The sequence below is a fragment of the Trachinotus anak genome, unplaced genomic scaffold (genome assembly GCF_046630095.1).
Source record: "Trachinotus anak isolate AG129_WGS33_773 ecotype Australia unplaced genomic scaffold, CSIRO_AGI_Tana_v1 ptg000048l, whole genome shotgun sequence".
Taxonomy (NCBI): Eukaryota; Metazoa; Chordata; class Actinopteri; order Carangiformes; family Carangidae; genus Trachinotus; species Trachinotus anak.
The window spans coordinates 160,663-180,000 of NW_027273899.1; the positions used below are offsets into that span (position 1 = coordinate 160,663).

General features: G+C 46.7%; 1 protein-coding gene across 1 annotated transcript; it reads left to right on the forward strand.

Moving 5' to 3' along the window:
* Positions 1–2,408: 2,408 nt before the first annotated feature.
* wfikkn2b (WAP, follistatin/kazal, immunoglobulin, kunitz and netrin domain containing 2b) lies at positions 2,409–5,265 on the forward strand. The gene is made up of 2 exons (XM_071473193.1): positions 2,409–3,074; positions 3,188–5,265. Exons 1-2 carry the CDS (start codon positions 2,889–2,891, stop codon positions 4,727–4,729), a joined length of 1,728 nt encoding a protein of 575 aa, XP_071329294.1. The 5' UTR covers positions 2,409–2,888; the 3' UTR covers positions 4,730–5,265.
* The last annotated feature ends 14,073 nt before the right edge of the window (positions 5,266–19,338 follow it).

A 19,338-nucleotide genomic window follows, 5' to 3' on the forward strand; every position in this document is an offset into this window, starting at 1 on the left:
TTTGTAATTTGTCTTATTTCGTTTGATGTTTTGGTCCACGTCTCACGTTGGATTGATATTTGAAAGTGTTTATGTCAGAATGAAAGCACAGGTCATGGTACAGTAAGCTCATTATCAGGACCTTTAAAGTCTAATGTCAGCCTCTGGAGCTGTTTGCTGTTCTGTTCTTAAGGTTTCCTCATATCTGATCAACATTACGACCTGTTACTGTTATTGAAGCAGGAATCCTCACATAACCTCTGTCCTGACGACGTGCCATTGGACGACTGTGCTCTTCATGGTTCCTGTTACTTGATCAAAGTCTGTCGTTTCCTGTGTAGCCTGCAGATGTATCCATCCTCACTGGGTTTGACTGCAGTTTATTAATGAAACGTCTCATTTGTAAATGACAGGTTCAGACTGTGTGAGGGTTGTATGAGGTGAGCCGACTTCTTCCTATCGGGGGGGGTGGTGATGTTTTATTTTGCCTCAGACACATATATATAGAAAATCATTTAGTTCAGCAGTGAGGATGAATCCACTGGTGAGTTTGTACATGTCAGCAGAGACTTCTACATGTAGGCTGTACAGAAAGTGACCAGAATAAGAGCTCGAGCGACATCGGGCTCAGACTCACAGTAAATAGCTGTTACAATAAGCTGATGTAGTTAATCATACATGCAGAATATGTGCAGTTGTTTGTCATTGGCAGTGAAATGGAGCAAATATAATCCTTCTTACAGGATTGAGACCTGCAGCTCTGGAAGCTCAGAAAGCTTCAGATAAACAGGCTTTATTTATTTGCTTGTCATGCACACACACACACACACACACACAAAAATCACTATGTCTGCATCAAGAACAAACAATCTACCGCACAAACAGTCTGACACAGCTTGAGTCCAGTGTTATTGCAGTGAAGGCGGTCTAATAGCTCCTCTGTCCTCAGCTGAACTGTGGAGGAAACCAACTGAAGCAGTTTACACAGAGAAGAAATGAGTGGTGCAAATTATAATATCACCTTCATTCATTAAATGCTCTGCCAGCACACACACACACTGACTGTGGAGCACATCACCTGAGGTTGAAAGTGTTTTTTTTTTAGTTGTATTGTCCTCATCTCACCTCTGCTGGCCCACGACTCCGATCTGAAAGAGCTGCATTCAGAGCTGCAGCGCTGTTTGCTATTTTAAGTCGTAGGTATGAAGCCAACTCTTACACAAACCTGAGTGCTGAGTGATAACCTGCTATGATGTTGCAATAATGGTTTTCTCCTCAGTATAATGTTTCCTGTTTATATGTGTAACTCCGGCGTTTGTGCGTCTTGACAATGAGTCTGTAAGTTTCCATAAATTCACACTTGTATTGATGAAACTAATCCTGTGTACAAAGACAGGTCTGTGTACAGTCCACAGCAGCAGTGCTCACATCCCTGCTCACATGTGACACAGGAAAAACTCCTAATCACATTAACATTTACGAAACATGCAAAAAGACTATGAACACGCCTTTGAATGTGAATTATTCCACTTTCTGTTTTTTGTTTTGTGTTTTAATTCTACAGTGATCTATGACAGGGAGGCTGTTTACAGCAGAAACTATCATTCAGTATTTGTTCTTTACACATCAGCTGCAGTCACATTTAATATCTCATTTACTTCCAAACCTTGAAGATGATGAGGAGAATAAATGTATCGGACTTTTTTAATTTATCAGATTAAATATGAAGTCAAACCTGAAATTAATTTACTCTGCATTTATTGAATTATTACTAATCACTATTCAAAATACCACAAGGATCATTTTCCATTTCATTTCTTTATGACTAATAAATCAGATTTTTCATAAATTGGTTTAAACATAATAATAATAATAATAATAATAATTATTATTATTATTATTATTAGAGTAACAACATTATTATTATTATTATTTTATTTTTTTAATGAAAATTGCAAAGATAATAGTGATTATCTGTCATCATATATTTGCAGTGAGATTAATCACACATGGATCAAAAATATTTATGCATTTTCCAGGAGGCTGGATTGAAACTGATTTTCTCAGCTTCTGGACATTTGGAGTTTATTCACATTATTTTGAAGCAGCAAAAACAAATGTGTTGAAATTATGGCAAATTAAAAAATCAGTATACAATCAGTATAATATCTAATATTTATATATTAGCTAATACATTATTTTATGAGTATGATTCTTTTATTAATAATTAAGTTTTTACAACATGTTAACTGACATATTCACATATAATTATAGAAATAATGTACCTTCATTCAAGTGTAAAATCAATCAATCTGAACCTGTCCGCGCACTGAGGGCGGTCTGCCATCAAAGGGTTAACGGGGCAACAGATGCCCCCCCAGCTCAGCGCAGCTCCAGCCCAGAGCTCCGACTTTTAAAAGCTTCTTCCAGCATCTCAGCAGAAACTCCGTCATGTTGTGAGTAACCTGGCGGGTCACGGTAACGGCTGCAGACCGGTGGGGGAGACGGAGCATCAGCGCCGCAGGAGCAGACAACCGACCGGACACAGACCCAGACCCACACAGAGACTCACACACACAGACTCACACAGACTCACACACAGACACACACACACAGACTCACACACAGACTCACACACACAGACACACAGAGACTCACACACACAGACTCACACACAGACACACACACACAGACTCACACACAGACTCACACACACAGACTCACACACACAGACACACAGAGACTCACACACACAGACACACAGAGACTCACACACAGACTCACACACAGACTCACACACACAGACTCACACACAGACTCACACACAGACCCACACTGATCTGCTCGCGGACCAACTCTCCTTCTGCGGCTCGTTTTACCTGCTCCACGTGTGGAGTCGCGCTCTGGAGATGTGGTGGATGCTGTTCCCGCGGTGGATCTGGTTCGTGGGCTGTGTGTCGGTGTGGATGGAGCTCCACGTCGGAGTTCTGCCCCAAATCACCTACTCACACGCGGGAATCTGCCCCAATGACATGAACCCCAACCTGTGGGTGGATGCCATGAGCACCTGCACACGAGAGTGTGACAGCGACCAGGTAAGGGCACCTGCAGGATCGGCACTGATCCTGTTCAGGCTGCAGATGTGGAGCAGTTGAGTGTGAAGTGTCTGTGTGTGTCTCTGCTGATCGCTGTCTCTCTCCTCCTGCAGGAGTGTGAGTCCTTTGAGAAGTGTTGTCAGAACGTGTGCGGTAATCGGAGTTGTGTGGCAGCTCGTTATGTGGACGGACAGAAAGGCCCCGTGGGAATGCCCAAAGAAGCCACCTGTGCCAGTTTCATGTGCACCCAGCAGGGGTCAGAGTGCGACATCTGGGACGGCCAGCCGGTGTGTAAGTGCCGGGACCGCTGCGAGAGGGAGCCGCACTTCACCTGCGCCTCCGACGGGATGACCTACTACAACAAGTGCTACATGGACGCGGAGGCGTGCTCCAAAGGCATCACCCTGTCCGTGGTCACCTGCCGCTTCCACCTCACCTGGCCCAACACCAGCCCCTCGTTGCCCCAGGCGACCACGCTCCGCCCTACCACTGCTCCCCTTCAGGCGACTGTCCCGCCCCCTCAGCCACCCGTCGAGGTCAGCAGCCCCGTTCACCAGACTGTGAGCGTGGGTGACACCGCCAGCTTCCTGTGTGATGTCACAGGTCGCCCCCGGCCTGAGATAACCTGGGAGAAGCAGCTTCCAGAGGGGGCGGAGAGGGTGGTCATGAGGCCCAATCATGTGCGAGGGAATATGGTGGTCACTAACATCGGTCAGCTGGTCATCTACAACGCCCAGCCGCAGGATTCAGGTGTCTACACCTGTACGGCCCAGAACCCGTCTGGCTCCCTGCAGGCCAAGCACCCGCTCACGGTGCTGCCCACAGAACCGGCCAAAACCACGGAGCCAAAGAACGAGAGCCGTTGCCTGCCTGAGGAGTGTCTGAGGCCCCCTGATAACCCCGAGGATTGTGGGAGTGAGTTGGAGAGGGTCAGCTGGTACTACGAGCCCAAGGCCAACAACTGCTTCTCCTTCAGCCACTGTCACAGCAGCAGCACCAGCCAGCCCCCCAGGAAGGTCCTCGACACGTACGAGAAGTGCATACAGTGCTGTGGCCCCGAGCTCTCGGGCCCCTGCGGCCTCCCCAGCCTGCAGGGCCCCTGTAAAGCCTACGAGCCCCGCTGGGCTTACAGCAGCGTCCTGCGTCAGTGTCAGTCCTTCATCTACGGAGGCTGTGAGGGCAACGACAACAACTTTGAGTCGAAGGAAGCCTGCGAGGAGATGTGCCCCTTCCCCAAAAACCACCACTGCAAGTCCTGCAAACCCAGAGGCAAGATCGTGACGAGCTTCTGCCGCAGCGATTTCGTCATCTTGGGTCGCATGACGGAGCTCACTGAGGAGAAGGACTCGGGCCACGCCCTTGTGACCATAGAGGAGATCCTGAAGGACGAGAAGATGGGGCTCCGCTTCTTTGGCAAGGAGCCTCTGCAGGTCACCTTCCTCAACATGGACTGGAACTGCCCCTGCCCCAACATCACGGGCGCCATCGCCGAGGGACAGGTCATCATCATGGGCAACGTCAACGACGGCATGGCGGTCCTTCAGCCGGAGAGCTACGTGGGAGCTTCCAGCCCTCGCCGTGTACGGAAGCTGAGAGAGGTCATCTCTAAGAACACGTGTGACATTCTCAAAGCGATCACCAACAGTCCTCAGTAGAGTCGGTGCGGACCTGCAGCTGCTCAGTAACCATGGTGATGTTAGGGACCCGTCCTCCATCACAAGGAGCTATGCTTGTACAGAATGTGTCTTCATGTTGTCGCGGAGATTTCCTGTTTCACTGCCTCTGGTGTTGTTGATTGAAATTCCATGTATGTGAACACAGAGTCATCCATCATGATTCTGTTGTTACCCTAAAGCCCCAGACGTCGCCCTACGTGCCCTCACCGCCTGCAGCTCAGATGGAGGTTACAGACGTGCACTGAAGCAGAAAACAGACATGTTTGATTTTTATATCACTTCTTTATTCTCCAGGTTTCTGATCGAACGCTGCCTTCACACTGTGTCTGAGCAGAGTTCATCCAGATAAACAAGTTGTAATATATTTTATTAACCAGCACATTTTCTCACAACCTGTCATTTATGTTTTATCACTTTTTATCTATTTATTCTTTTGTCTTGTTTTACACTTCACCTCCTTTCTGAAGTTCATTTTGTCATTTTGTGGTAAAGAAAATAAACATTTGTGATTTTTCTTCAGCCTCCTTTTTCATATGTGTTTATATTTGTGTAATTTTTAATCATATATGAATTACATCCTGTTAATTGTTTCATCTTTTCAAGTGAAGGTGCAGAGGCTTCATAGACTCTGTACCTGCTGAGGACACAGAGCAGCAGCTCCATGTACCTATGTGGCTCCTGACAGGCTGTGATAAAAGAGACGTGGGAATAGCGTGTCCCCACCCTCCCCCTACCCCCACCACCATCCCTCCCCCCAACTGGTCCCAAAAACCCCAAACAGAACCCATCCATTCTAAAGACCCCTGTGGCGTTGTAAAAACCTCCATCATCCAGTCTAATTGGGTAAAGAGCCCGGGCTGTAAACCTCAGATCCACTCCCTTACAAGAGTTATGTGTTTCATGGCGTGCCAGCAGGCTTCTCTGGGTTACTGGGAACAGGCCTTGGTGGGCTTCGACGAGGGTGTTCCACCTCCCAGATGAGATTCTGTTTCTCCCATCCAGAGCAGCGAGGGAGGCGGGAGATCAGCCCATGTACGCCGCTCCTTTACTGGCAAAACCACCAGGGAGCTGAGACCTGCACTTCAGCAGCTGTTGAGGCTCTGGAGCAGAGACGTATTGGATCTGCAGCACCTTGGATCACAGAGCAACACAAACACAGCTCAAGTCAACAACACAGACCAACAACAGCCCGTCAGCCAGGTTATCTGTTCTCCAGTCACGTCAGAGCAAACACACACTGGTCTCACTGGTTCATTCGCAAAGCTTTAACTGGTTCATTCACACAGATCACTGGTCTCACTGGTTCATTCACAAAGCTTTAACTGGTTCATTCACAAAACTTTAACTGGTTCAATCACACATCTCACTGGTTTAACTGGTTCATTCACACAGATCACTGGTTAAATGGTTCATTCACAAAGCTCACTGGTTTAACTGGTTCCTTAACAAAGCTTTAACTGGTTCATTCACACAGCTCACTGGTCTCACTGGTTCATTCACACAGCTCACTGGTCTCACTAGTTCACTTAAACAGCTCACTGGTCTCACTGGTTCATTCACAAAGCTTTAACTGGTTCATTCACACATCTCACTGTTTTAACTGGTTCATTCAAACAGCTCAAAGGTCTCACTGGTTCATTCACAAAGCTCAAAGGTCTCACTGGTTCATTCACACAGCTTTAACTGGTTCATTCACAAAGCTCACTGGTTTAACTGGTTCATTCACAAAGCTTTAACTGGTTAATTCAAACATCTCACTGGTTTAACTGGTTCATTCACACAGCTCACTGGTTTAACTGGTGTGAGAATGATCAAAAACAACCATCACAGCTCAGTTTGATGAATCTTAATTACTTCCTCATGTTCAACAGCTGAAAGGAAAAGACTGAGGCAGTGGTGCTGATCCTCAGGGCTGGGATACCCCCGGGGGGGTCGCTCAGACTGTGCTCAGGCAGTAACATGTATGTTGTGTGTGTGCACTGAATATGTGGTTCCTGTTCGCAGCACATGCAGAAAGGTTAAAGTATGTAAAGTGGAAACAGGAAGGAAAACACATGTCTTCATGTCTCTGAAAAAGATATTGTTGTTTGTCATGATCACACTGAGGCCATAATGGGCAGTTTTTATTAAACATGATGAAACACAGTTCTCCAGTGGAACAGCTGAGTGTTGACATTTTAACTGGTCGGTTAGAAGGTGGAGGCCTCAGACTGGTTCCTCTCTCCCTTTATAGGAATGAAGCCTCCTTTACTGAGATATTGTGTCTGTGAGACGAACAGACAACCTGACAACACTGTGAGAGCAGAGAGCAACAGGTTTACATGTGAACTACACACAGGTCTGTGGAGGTGACTGATGGACGATGAGAAGATGGTGTGGATGTGTTCACAGAGGTCTGGGCTCAGTTCAGTTACAGTAGAGAAACAACAGGAAAATAAGAATAAAAAAAACATCATTTATTTCTTTTAGTTTCAGTTTAACTACTTGACTCAGTGTGAACATGTAAATGTAGTTGAACTACCTCCAACATGTAGTTAAACCACTGGTTTATTTACATATGGGTCACTGGTTATGATAACCAGCTCATCAGTGCTACACATGTGCACATTATTATTCCTGTAATGCAGCAACAATTGAGTGTGAGTGAAGTTAATCTGATTCACAGGTGCTGCCATCGGTCAGCTGAGGGAACCGCTTCAACTACCAAAACAACCATCAATTATTTTTCTTTTCTGCTGATTTTCCATTAAAAAACCTCCTTTTATTTCCTCACACTTCAGTCCGGTTAAAAACCACAATTTATTATCAATTAAAACTCAGTATATTTGAAACATGTGTGATGCTTATTCTCCTGGCACTTTGATGCTGTTCTGATCCGGGGGGGGGGGGGCGACCACAGGGTGCAGGAGCTCTGCTTTGAATTCTCACTCGTGTTTTTCTCTCCTTCCTCTCAGGGGCTGTTGATTGGATGGGGTCACTGCGTTCACAAGCTCAGTTCACTCAAGGCAGGAGCAGTCAGCGAGGCTCAGACGTAGACCTGCATCAGGTAGAAGGGACACAGCTGACAGCTGAGCAGGGAGCGTTGGAGCGGGGCACGCTCTGGGTGTATTTCTGTGTGGTGCCTCTGTGAATCCAGAGGGGATGGGACCGAAGCACCTGTGGAACAGATCAGCCAGCCGGGTGGTTTCAGACCTCTGATTCATGATGTGCATCTGTTATGGTCATATCATTTGGAGCGTCTATTGAAAAGATACAGTAGCCACTCACACGCATTGACTGGAGATGAACGGGAGCCCGGGGCCATAGATCATCCTGGGGCAGCAGCCGCTGAAATGGTTGAAGCGGGTAGGAGGAGGCCTGGGAGGCCTCAGCTCTGGAGGGAGACATGATTGAGAAATGCTGTCACTCCGGTGGCCTTGAGCAAGGCACTACACCCACAACCCCCCCCTACCCCCACCCCATCCCCCCTTCAGCAGTGACAGACCCTCTGCTGTGTCTCTGAAAAGATAATCAGTGTGTGATTGGCTGCAGCCAGGAAAAAACAACATTCATCAAGTCATTATTCTGGTTCTGAGTCGGATGATCTTATTTTTCTCAAACACATAAATCTGATGTCGACTTAACATCTGTGTCACTGTCACAGTCTCTGGCTCCTCTGGCTGATTCTCTAAGATTTAATACACAGCAGCATCTCCTGTCCTGTACACTGAGGTGTGAGGCTGAGGCTGATTCCAGGTCAGCACATAATGATGGCTGCAGCTGCCTGCTAACGTTTTCATTCAGTCATTTGTGTGTGTGTGAGAGAGAGAGTCTGTGGACCACAGCATCCTCTGGTGTTGACTGAGGTTGGTCCACACTCTGCAGCTGTGAGCTGAAGTGAACAGAATTAAGCAGATTATCTGTGAGAAGAAATCTGACTTTTGCTGCCTTCAGAGTATGTGGGAAATATCTGTTATAGCTCATCTTACATCTTGACCCCTGTTCTTCTGTAGGTGAGAGGCCGTCAGTCGTCTCAGTGTTGAGAACATCCTGCCTGTCCAGACTGTCAGCAGCTGTAGTTCAGTAGAACCACAGAGACATATTCACCATGGATTCTTACCTGAGCTTCTTCCATTGCTGCAGATCTACAGTCAGGCTGAGGACCAGGACACTTCTGAGGTGTAACAGAGAAATTATTAACACCCTGTTAGAAATATAATAAGTGATGCAACTGTTTTAGTTTTGTCTTTTAAAGTAATAAAACTTTTGACCTTTGACTTTTCAGTATCACTAATGTGTTCTGCTGGTTCCCTGTAGAAATGTCACTAACTAATGAGCTCTCCAGGTCCATGTTAGGGAGTCCTTAATGTTAATTACCATTGGTCCTCCCCATGTGTAGGCCCCGCCCACAGGTGAGATGACAGTGCACAGCCTTCAGGTGAGAGTGGCACAGGAGAACTGGACTGAGGACTACAGACTACAGATCCTGATCGGCTGGTGGACCGTCAAACACCCATTAGGTTTTTAAAGTGTTCACCAGCTCCATCAGTGTCTTTACCTGCTCCATCAGTGTCATTAGTGCAGCAGGTCCCAGTGGATCAGTCCAAGGCTGAATCTCTTTCTCAGTCCGACCGTGGACCCGGTCCTGGTCTGTCTGTACTGAGGTGGAGAACCCTACGAGCTGCTAAAGTCCAGCTGGACTCAGAGCTGGTTTTCTTCTCCTCCATGTGTCAGTGACTTGATGCTACATAATGTTAATGTCTGTTTCATTAGTGAGGCTACAGTAGCATGCTAATGTTAGCTAACCTGCTGTTACCAATATTATGAATGTGTTTGACAAATGTTGCTATCGCTAGTTAGCTTACTGCCAGCAATGCTAGTGTGGGCTAACAGTTGTGGTCAGATTGTTTTTGTTGGCTCTTGTGTTGACAGAGTAACTTTACTCAGTTGTGTTTCTTGTTGTGTGTTTAGTGACTCTTCACCGACTGAGAACATGAGTGTTTTGGTCTGAGAGGCAGTGATGATCGTTTACAGAGCCTTAAATTTAGCGCTGTCACCTCACAGCAAGCAGGTTCTGGGTTCGATCCCCAGGCCTGGGGCCTTTCTGTGTAGAGTTTGCATGTTCTCCCCGTGTCTGTGTGGGTTCTCTCCAGGTTCCCACAGTCCAAAGACATGCACGTTAGGTTGATTAGTGACTCTAAATTGCCCGTAGGTGTGTGTGGTTGTTTGTCTCAATGTGTCAGCCCTGTGATAGGCTGGTGTCCTGTACACTGCCCTCACCTGGTGTCAGCTGGGATTAGCTCCTCAGGGTCATTGTGTCCATATGGTTTCTGTCCTAACAACATCAGGACGCTGCTGGTGTCTTTTAGCATGTAGTCAGACTGTGGGTTATCACAGTGACAGGCCTCAATACAACAAGAAAAAAAACAATGAAAGGACTTTTTAAATATTTTTCATGTTTATAAAGATCACTTATTCTTTAAAAACAATATTTATATTTTTTTTCATTTTGTTATAATTACATCTTTACACCAAAATTGTTTTGTTTTGTAAATGATTTGTCAGTCCATTTGTAATACCTTCACGGCCCACCAGTGGGCCCCAGCCCACAGGTTGGGAACCACTGCTATAGACAGCAGATCAGGAGCCATTTGTGTACAGCACACAGGAAACCCCAGGGAAAACTCAGGGACACTTCCTGTCTGTGTTCACCATGGAACAGTTGTGGAATCTCAGGGCGCTTCCCAGTGCATGCTGGGATAGGCTCCTGCATTTTGTGACCCACGATCAGAACTACAGGCAAATAACTGAATGAGTAAGATCTCATGTTGTCTCAGCCTCCACTGATCATGTGATCAACAGGTGCAGTGATACCTCAGCTCCTCTAGAGGGCAGCGCAGGACCGATGACAGCTTCACCCCTCTGTCCTCAGCCTCATCACCCACAGCTGCCTCACCTCACTGACCTCTGGTGAAACAGTGCTGTGACCTCAGGCTCTGGTCACTGACCCTGTGAAGAGCACACAGACTGGATCTCTCCAGATGTGCTGCAGGCTCTGATCCAGCTGTTACATTAGACTCCAGTAAAGCAGAGCCTTAAACCTTATGTAATGAAACAGACAACATATAACCACACACACACACACACACACACACACACACTCTGCAGACTCAGCAGCCTCCACTGCTCAAAGTGAAACAGTGAGTCACGGGAGGAGAACGAGAGGAGAAACTGCTTTATTTGTTTTCATGTTGTGATGATGAGACGGTCGAGTGACCCTTCGCTGTCTCTGATTGGCTGCTGCTGAAGATTACATTCACGTCATTAGTTGTTTTTTTTTGCAGCCGGATCTTTGGTGCAGATGTTTGGTGTGGAGATCCTCAGAGCAGCCAACATCAGCAGAGGTTATATAACAGTGTTATAACTTTACAACAGTGAAAGTGTCAGAGGACGTGTGTGACACAGACATAAACAAGCACATGTGAGTGTGTGGAGACGTTTCAGGTGAACGTTGTGATGTCAGAGCGGAGAACGTGCCAACCTTAGCTTCTGAAACCAGATACAAACTGTGAACTGGGGGGGGTTGCTGCATATGCAAGTGCCCACTACTTAATAGTGTTTTATTTTTGGAGCAGCTCAGGAATAGAACAGCAGTCAAGTGGAATGGGTTGACAGGCTGCAGGGCTGGTCTCTCCCCCCTCCTGCCCTCCTCCCTCCCTCCTCCCTCCAGGCAGGGAGCGAGCCTCAGCTGCCTCACTGTGTCTGGTCTCATCACTCACACTGGCTCCCAGAGCCTCCATGACCTGAATCCATCCTCCTCTTTTCTTATGCAATCCCCTCATCAGAGAGAGAGAGAGAGAGAGAGAGACTGTTGTTCTAAAGCTCCACTGCCCTGCTTCTGTTGCATGTATTATGCAATCTGCTTTAGAAGTTTAATCAGGGTGCTGAGTGTGTGTGTGTGTGTGTGTGTGTGTGTGTGTGTGTGTGTGTGTGTGTGTGTGTGTGAGAGAGATCATGTATTGATCTGTCAGCAGCAGTGTGAACATCAGTCCTGTATGAAGAGTAAGGAGTTGTTCTGGTAATTAAAGGTAAACACCAGGTCGTCTCAGGTAAACTGTGTACTGAGGTACATTAACTGAAGTGCATATACCGAGGTACATTTACTTAAGTACATTTACTGAAGTACCTTTACTGAGGTACATTTACTGAAGTACATGTACTGAGGCACATTTACTCCAGTACATTTGAGGTACATTTACTGAATTACATTTACTAAAGTATATTTATTGAGGTACATTTACTAAAGTTCATTTACAGAGGTACATTTACTAAAGTACCTTTACTGAAGTTGTTACAGCTCATACTTTTGTCAGAATTGGACCCCAGGGCAGATTCAAACACGGACAAGCAGGTGAAAGAAAAAGAAGGTTTATTATTAGACTCCAGCAGATCAGAGTGGTCAAAGTTCAATTCAATTCAATTTTATTTGTATAGCGCCAAATCATAATCTACATTATCTCAAGGCTCTTTACAGGGTCAGGTCAAGACCTTACTTTGTTACAGAGAAAAACCCAACAGTTCCCACAAAGAGCAGCGCTTGGTGACAGGGGGGAGGAAAAACTCCCTTTTAACAGGAAGAAACCTCCAACAGAACCGGGCTCAGGGTGGGGGGGGGTCTGCCTCGACCGGTTGGGTTTAGGAGGAGATAAAAAAGGGGGGGGGGGGGGGGGAGGAAAGAGGAGAAAAGAGAGAGAGAGAGAGAGCAAGAACAGCTGTGTAGGTAATGGTGTTATCAATAATAAAGACGGGTAACAGTGGTTAATAGTAATGATGAGTAGTGGTGGATCTGGATCCTGCTGCTCCAGAGGCAGAGAGACCTGCAGAGAGAGAGAGGAGAGAGGAGAGAGAGAGAGAGAGAGAGAGAGAGAGAGAGAGAGAGACCAGTGAATCATGGGAATCCCCCAGCAGTCTAGCTCTATAGCAGCATAACTAAGGGATGGGTCAGGACATACCCGAGCCAGCCCTAACTATAAGCTTTACTAAACAGGACAGTTTTAAGCCTGATCTTAAAGGTAGAGAGGGGGTCTGCCTCCTGAACCCACACTGGGAGCTGGTTCCACAGGAGAGGAGCCTGATAGCTGAAGGCTCTGCCCCCCATTCTACTCTTACAAACTCTGGGAACCACAAGTTGACCTGCATTTAGAGAGCGAAGTGTCCTATTGGGAAAATAGGGAACTATAAGCTCTCCAAGGTACGATGGTGCCTGACCATTAATGGCTTTGTAGGTGAGGAGGAGGATTTTAAATTCTATCCTGGATTTTACAGGGAGCCAATGCAGAGAGGCTAACACAGGAGAGATGTGATCTCGTTTCCTAGTTCCTGTCAGTACTCGTGCTGCCGCATTTTGGATCAATTGGAGGCTTTTTACTGAATTTTTGGGACATCCTGACAATAAGGAATTACAGTAGTCCAGTCTTGAGGTAAGCATATATAGACTGAAAAGTATTGGTCCTAGCACAGAACCTTGTGGAACTCCATGACTGACTTTTGTGATGATAGAGGAGTCATTAACATGAACAAACTGAACAAACTGGAGTCTGACAGATATGACTTAAACCAGCTTAGTGCGGTTCCTTTGATGCCGACCATATGTTCTAGTCTCTGTAATAAAATCTTATGATCGATGGTGTCAAATGCAGCACTAAGATCTAGTAGGACAAGTATAGAGACAAGTCCATTGGCTGAGGCTATGAGGAGATCATTGGTAACCTTAACCAGAGCTGTTTCTGTGCTATGATGGACTCTAAAACCTGACTGAAAACCTTCAAACAAACCATTTCTGTGCAGATAATCACATAACTGGTTTGCAACGACCTTCTCAAGGATTTTGGAAATAAAGGGGAGGTTGGATATAGGTCTATAATTGGCTAAAACATCTGGATCATGAGTAGGCTTTTTAACTCGAGGTTTAATTACTGCAACTTTAAAAGCCTGCGGTAAATAACCAGTTGATAAAGTTAATCAGACTTGATATAGAGTTGTCAATTAAAGGAAAAACCTCTTTGAACAGCCTTGTTGGAACAGGGTCTAGAAGACAAGTCGATGGTTTAGATGAAGAAACTGTTGAAGCAAGCTCAGAGAGATGTACAGGAGAAAAACAGTCAAAATATAAGCCAGTTACAGTGGACTCAGAGGCTGCTGAACTGGACAGTACATCTGAGCCAGCTGTGGGGAGGAGACGGTGAATTTTTTCTCTAACAGAGACCATTTTATTTGTAAAGAAGCTCATAAAGTCATTATAACTGAGGGCTAAAGGTATAGATGGGTCAACAGAGCTGTGGCTGTCTGTCAGCCTGGCTACAGTGCTGAACAGCCTTCTCTGACTCACTACCTTCTTCCTCAGAGGGGCTACTGTATCTAGTGTTGCACGCAGTGAGGCTACAGTACCGTCAACAAGATCATGAACCTGTGTGGATGTGAAGTTAAGAGAGCTGTTCCCTACTGCATTGATACATGGCAGTGGGCTCAGTACTGATGGGATTCTTTCTTTAAATTTGCTGATGGTATTGTCAGAGAGACACCTGCTGTAATGGACTTTTCCCCCAGATGCTGTGTAGTCCATGACTCAAAACTCAAATGTTAACAGAAAATGGTCAGATAAAAGAGGGTTTCTGGGAGAAACTGTCAGATATTCAATGTCAGTCCCATAAGTCAGAACCAGATCAAGGGTCTGGTTAAAAGAGTGAGTGGGTTCATTAACATGCTGAGAGAAGCCAATTGAGTCTAATAATGAATTAAATGCAATACTCAGGCTGTCACTGTCAACATCTACATGAATGTTAAAATCACCCACTATGATAACTTTATCTGTGCTGAGAACTAACTCAGATAAAAACTCTGAGAACTCAGATAAGAACTCAGAGTAAGGGGCAGGTGGACGATATACAGTAACTAGTAGAACTGGTTTTTGTGTTTTCCAGTTAGTCAGGGTTGAGGGAGCAGGATTGATCTCACAACAAGAGCAGGTAGCAGCGCTGGAGCAGGAAAACTCTGGAGTGAGGAGAACACAGATGAGCAGTTTGTTCTGGAGAAAACACAGAGCGAATATCTAAGTTCAAACACAAACCCCCCCAGCACCTCCTGGCGTCCTGCTGGGTCGAGGTTGTAGAAGTCCCAGAGAAGGGTGACATCCAATATGAATCCCCTAGGGATCCAAGACCGGTCCTCCGGGCAATATTCCTCCCAGTCCACCAAGTACTGGAAACCACGACCCCTGTGACAGAAACCCAACACTCGCCGAACTGTATACGCTGGGTGGCCTTCCATGACCCGGGGGGCTTAAGTCACTGGAGGAGACAGGCTTGAGGAGTGACACATGTAAGGTAGGATGCACTTTGAGAGAGGGAGGTAATTTTAGTTTGATGGATGTTGGGTTGATAACACTCTCTACTCCATAAGGACCAATATAATGCAGACCCAGCTTATGGGACTCTACCTGAAGGGGGAGATCACGGGTGGAGAGCCATACCTTTTGTCCAGGTACATATTCCGGGGCGGGAGTGCGGTGCCGGTCCGCCAGGCACTGGTTCCTAGCTGCAGTGTGCAACAGAGCTGCTCAAGCCTCTTTCCAAACTTTCCTGCAGTGGCAAAGGTGGGACTGAACAGAGGGAACTGCAACTTCCTCCTCCTAGGATGGGAAAAGGGAAGGCTGGTACCCCAGCATTACCATAAATGGGGACATACCTGTGGCTGAACTGGTGAGGGAATTGTGGGCATATTCTACCCATGGCAGATGTGAGCTCAAGGAGGTTGGATGGTGTGCAGTGATGCAACGGAGAGCAGCCTCCAGGTCCTGATTTGCCCACTCTGTCTGGCCGTTAGTCTGGGGATGGTAGCCCGAGCTGAGACTGACCGTGGCACCCAGAGCCTTGCAGAACATCTTCCATACCTGGGAGGTGAATTGAGGCCCCCAGTCTGACACTATGTCACCAGGAATACCATGGATGGGGTGGCCTGGTAGTCGAGTGGTTAGGGCGCGTACCATGTGTGAGCGCAAGATGCTCTTAGCAGGCAGTCACCGGTTCGACTCCCGATCGGTCTGACTCTTTCCTGCATGTCATTCCCCTCTCTCTACCCCCTTTCAGTCTCCACTAAGCTATAATAAAGGCACAAAAAGCCCAAAAAAATAAAATAAAATAAAAATAATAATATCATGGACGCGGAACACATGTTGAACCAGTAGGTCTGCCGTTTCTGAAGCTGAAGTAAATTTCGAGAGAGGGACAAAGTGTACAGCCTTGGAAAATCAATCCACAATAGTGAGTATGGTGGTGTTACCTCCAGAAGTAGGCTGACCAGTGACAAAATCCACAGCAATACGAGACCAGGGGTGGGACCGGTTGGTAGCTAATGGGAAGACTTACTTCGGGCACAAACAGAGCAGGCAGCTACGAATTCTCTAGTGTCTCGAGAGATGGTGGGCCACCAAAAATGCTGTCTCATGAAGGAGAGGGTGGCAGGTTAACTTAGGTGAGTGCCCCCACTGGAGTACCTGTGAACGTACAGGCTCAGGAACAAACAAACGGTTAGGGGGACCATTACCTGGATCTGGGTGAGTGAGCTGAGCCTCCTTCACCAGTGTTTCAACTTCCCAGGTGGCGGCAACGAAACAGGATGCTGGCAGTATGGGTTCAGGTGGAGGACTAGACTTCTCTTGTTCTGCTTGATGGGACAGGGCGTCAGGTTTGCCGTTCCGGGAGCCCAGCCAGTAGGACAGGGTAAAATTGAACCATCCCAGGAACAGAGACCAACAAGCTTGGCGAGGGGGGGGGGATCTTTTGGCTGACCGGAGGTAGGCGAGGTTCTTATGATCTGTCCAGACCAGGAACGGATGCCAGTGCCTCCATTCCTCCAAGGTCAGGACCACCGCCAGAAGCTTCCGGTTGCCGACATCATAATTCTTTTCTGTGGGGGACAAACAACGGGAGAAAAAGGCACAAGGATGCAACTTTTGATCTTTGGGTGACTTTTGAGACAATACCGCTCCAACCCCAGTATCTGAGGCATCTACCTCCACAAACTGCGAGGATGGATCAGGGTGCATGAGAATAGGAGCACTGATGAACAGAGTCTTTAATTCTCTAAAAGCCTCCTCAGCTTCAGAGGACCAAGAGAGGTAGCCAAGCTTCAGGTCTGTCTTAAGGACATAAAAATCTGGATGACCAGTAATTTCTTACTCTTAAATTCAGACAAAACTGAAGTTATTGTAATTGGCCCAAAACACCTCAGAGATACACTATGTGATAATATACTGACTCTGGATGACATCACCTTGGCCTCCAGTGCTACAGTCAGAAACCTTGGTGTCATTTTTGACCAGGACTTGTCCTTTACTTCACATATAAAGCAAGTCTCTAGGACAGCCTTCTTCCACCTGCGCAATATTGCTAAAATCAGACCCATTCTATGTCTAAAGGATGCTGAAAAACTAGTTCATGCATTTGTTACCTCAAGACTGGACTACTGTAACTCTTTATTGTCAGGATGTCCCAAAAATTCAGTAAAAAGCCTCCAATTGATCCAGAATGCGGCAGCACGAGTACTGACAGGAACTAGGAAACGAGATCACATCTCTCCTGTGTTAGCCTCTCTGCATTGGCTCCCTGTAAAATCCAGAATCGAATTTAAAATCCTCCTCCTCACCTACAAAGCCATTAATGGTCAGGCACCATCGTACCTTGGAGAGCTTATAGTTCCCTATTTTCCCAATAGGACACTTCGCTCTCTAAATGCAGGTCAACTTGTGGTTCCCAGAGTTTGTAAGAGTAGAATGGGGGGCAGAGCCTTCAGCTATCAAGCTCCTCTCCTGTGGAACCAGCTCCCAGTGTGGGTTCGGGAGGCAGACACCCTCTCTACCTTTAAGATCAGGCTTAAAACTGTCTTGTTTAGTAAAGCTTATAGTTAGGGCTGGCTCGGGTATGTCCTGACCCATCCCTTAGTTATGCTGCTATAGAGCTAGACTGCTGGGGGATTCCCATGATTCACTGGGCGCTCTCTCCCTATTTCTGTCTCTCTCCCCCTCTCTCTCTCGATGACCTCATGCCATTAACTTTGTTTCCTTTTCTCTCCCGTAGTTTGTGCTTCTCCTCTCTCTCCCTCTCTCTGTCCTCATTCTGCAGGTATCTCTGCCTCGGGAGCAGCAGGATCCAGATCCACCACTACTCATCTTTACTATTAACCACTGTTACCTGTCATCATTATTATTGATAACACCATTACCTACACAGCTGTTCCTGGTCTCTCTCTCTCTCTCTCTCTCTTCTCTCCCCTCTCCTCCCCCTCCCCCTCTTTCTATCTTCTCCTAAACCCAACCGGTCGAGGCAGACCCCCCCACCCTGAGCCCGGTTCTGTTGGAGGTTTCTTCCTGTTAAAAGGGAGTTTTTCCTCCCCCCTGTCGCCAAGTGCTTGCTCGTTGTGGGAACTGTTGGGTTTTTCTCTGTAACAAAGTAAGGTCTTGACCTTACCCTGTAAAGTGCCCTGAGATAATGTATATTATGATTTGGCGCTATACAATTAAAATTGAATTGAATTGAATGGGAGCAACGTGGATGTGAGTCTAGTTAGGGGCATTGGTGAGGCCAAAAGGCATGACACAGTACTCAAAGTGTCCGATGGGAGTGTTGAAAGCAGTTTTCCCACTCATCCCCCTCTCTGATTCGCACTAAATGGTAAGCATTTCTCAGATCCAATTTCAAGAAGATGGTGGCTTGATTGAGTGAACCAAAAGCAGAGTCAATTAGGGGAAGAGGGTACTTGTTGTTCACTGTTATGTTATTTAAGCTGGTGTAGTCTATGCAGGGCTGCAGGGATCCATCCTTTTTGCTCACAAAAAAAAAAAAAAAAAAAAAAAAAAAAAAAACAAAAAAAAAAAACCCTGCTCCTACTGGAGATAACGAAGGCCAGATGAGTCCAGCCTCCAGGGATTCGTGAATGTATTTCTCCATGGCCTCCCTTTCTGGATGAGAGAGGTTGTAACGATGGCTGGTAGGGAGAGAGGCTCCAGAGACAAGATCAATTGCACAGTTGTACGGGGTGATGAGGAGGTAATGACTGAGCCTTTTGTTTGAACACCTCTGCCTGGGTCATGATATACATCGGGAACTTCTGTGAGATCTGGAGGACTGGGAGCTGCGGGCATGGCCAACTGTGAGGGGGTCAGTGCTGATTTCAGACAGGAAGAGTGGCAGTGAATGCTCCAGCTTGTGACAGAGCTGGAGGACCAATCTATTTGTGGGTTATGTAGTAGTAGCCAGGGGTGTCCCAGCACTAGTGGGGTGTTGGGTGAAGGAATAAGGGAGAAATGGATTACCTCTCGATGTTTGCCTGAGACAAGTAGGGACAAGGGAACAGTTTGATGGGTAACGTGGGAGAGAAGTCTTCCATCCAGAGCGGTAACAGTTCTAGAGGAGGATAATTCTTGTACTGGGATGTTATGTTGTATCAAGGAAGTTGCCATCGGTACCTGGGTCAATTAAGGCAGGAAGAGCAAGAGTAGAGTTTTCCCACATGACCACAGCTTCCAGCTGAGCCCATCGTGGGGGACTGTTGTA

Coding starts and splice junctions, on each gene's coding strand:
- wfikkn2b (XM_071473193.1), top strand. CDS start 2,889: ATGTGGTGGATGCTGTTCCCGCGGTGGATCTGGTTCGTGGGCTGTGTG. Junction 3,075..3,187: donor GAGAGTGTGACAGCGACCAG/GTAAGGGCACCT, acceptor CTCCTCCTGCAG/GAGTGTGAGTCCTTTGAGAA.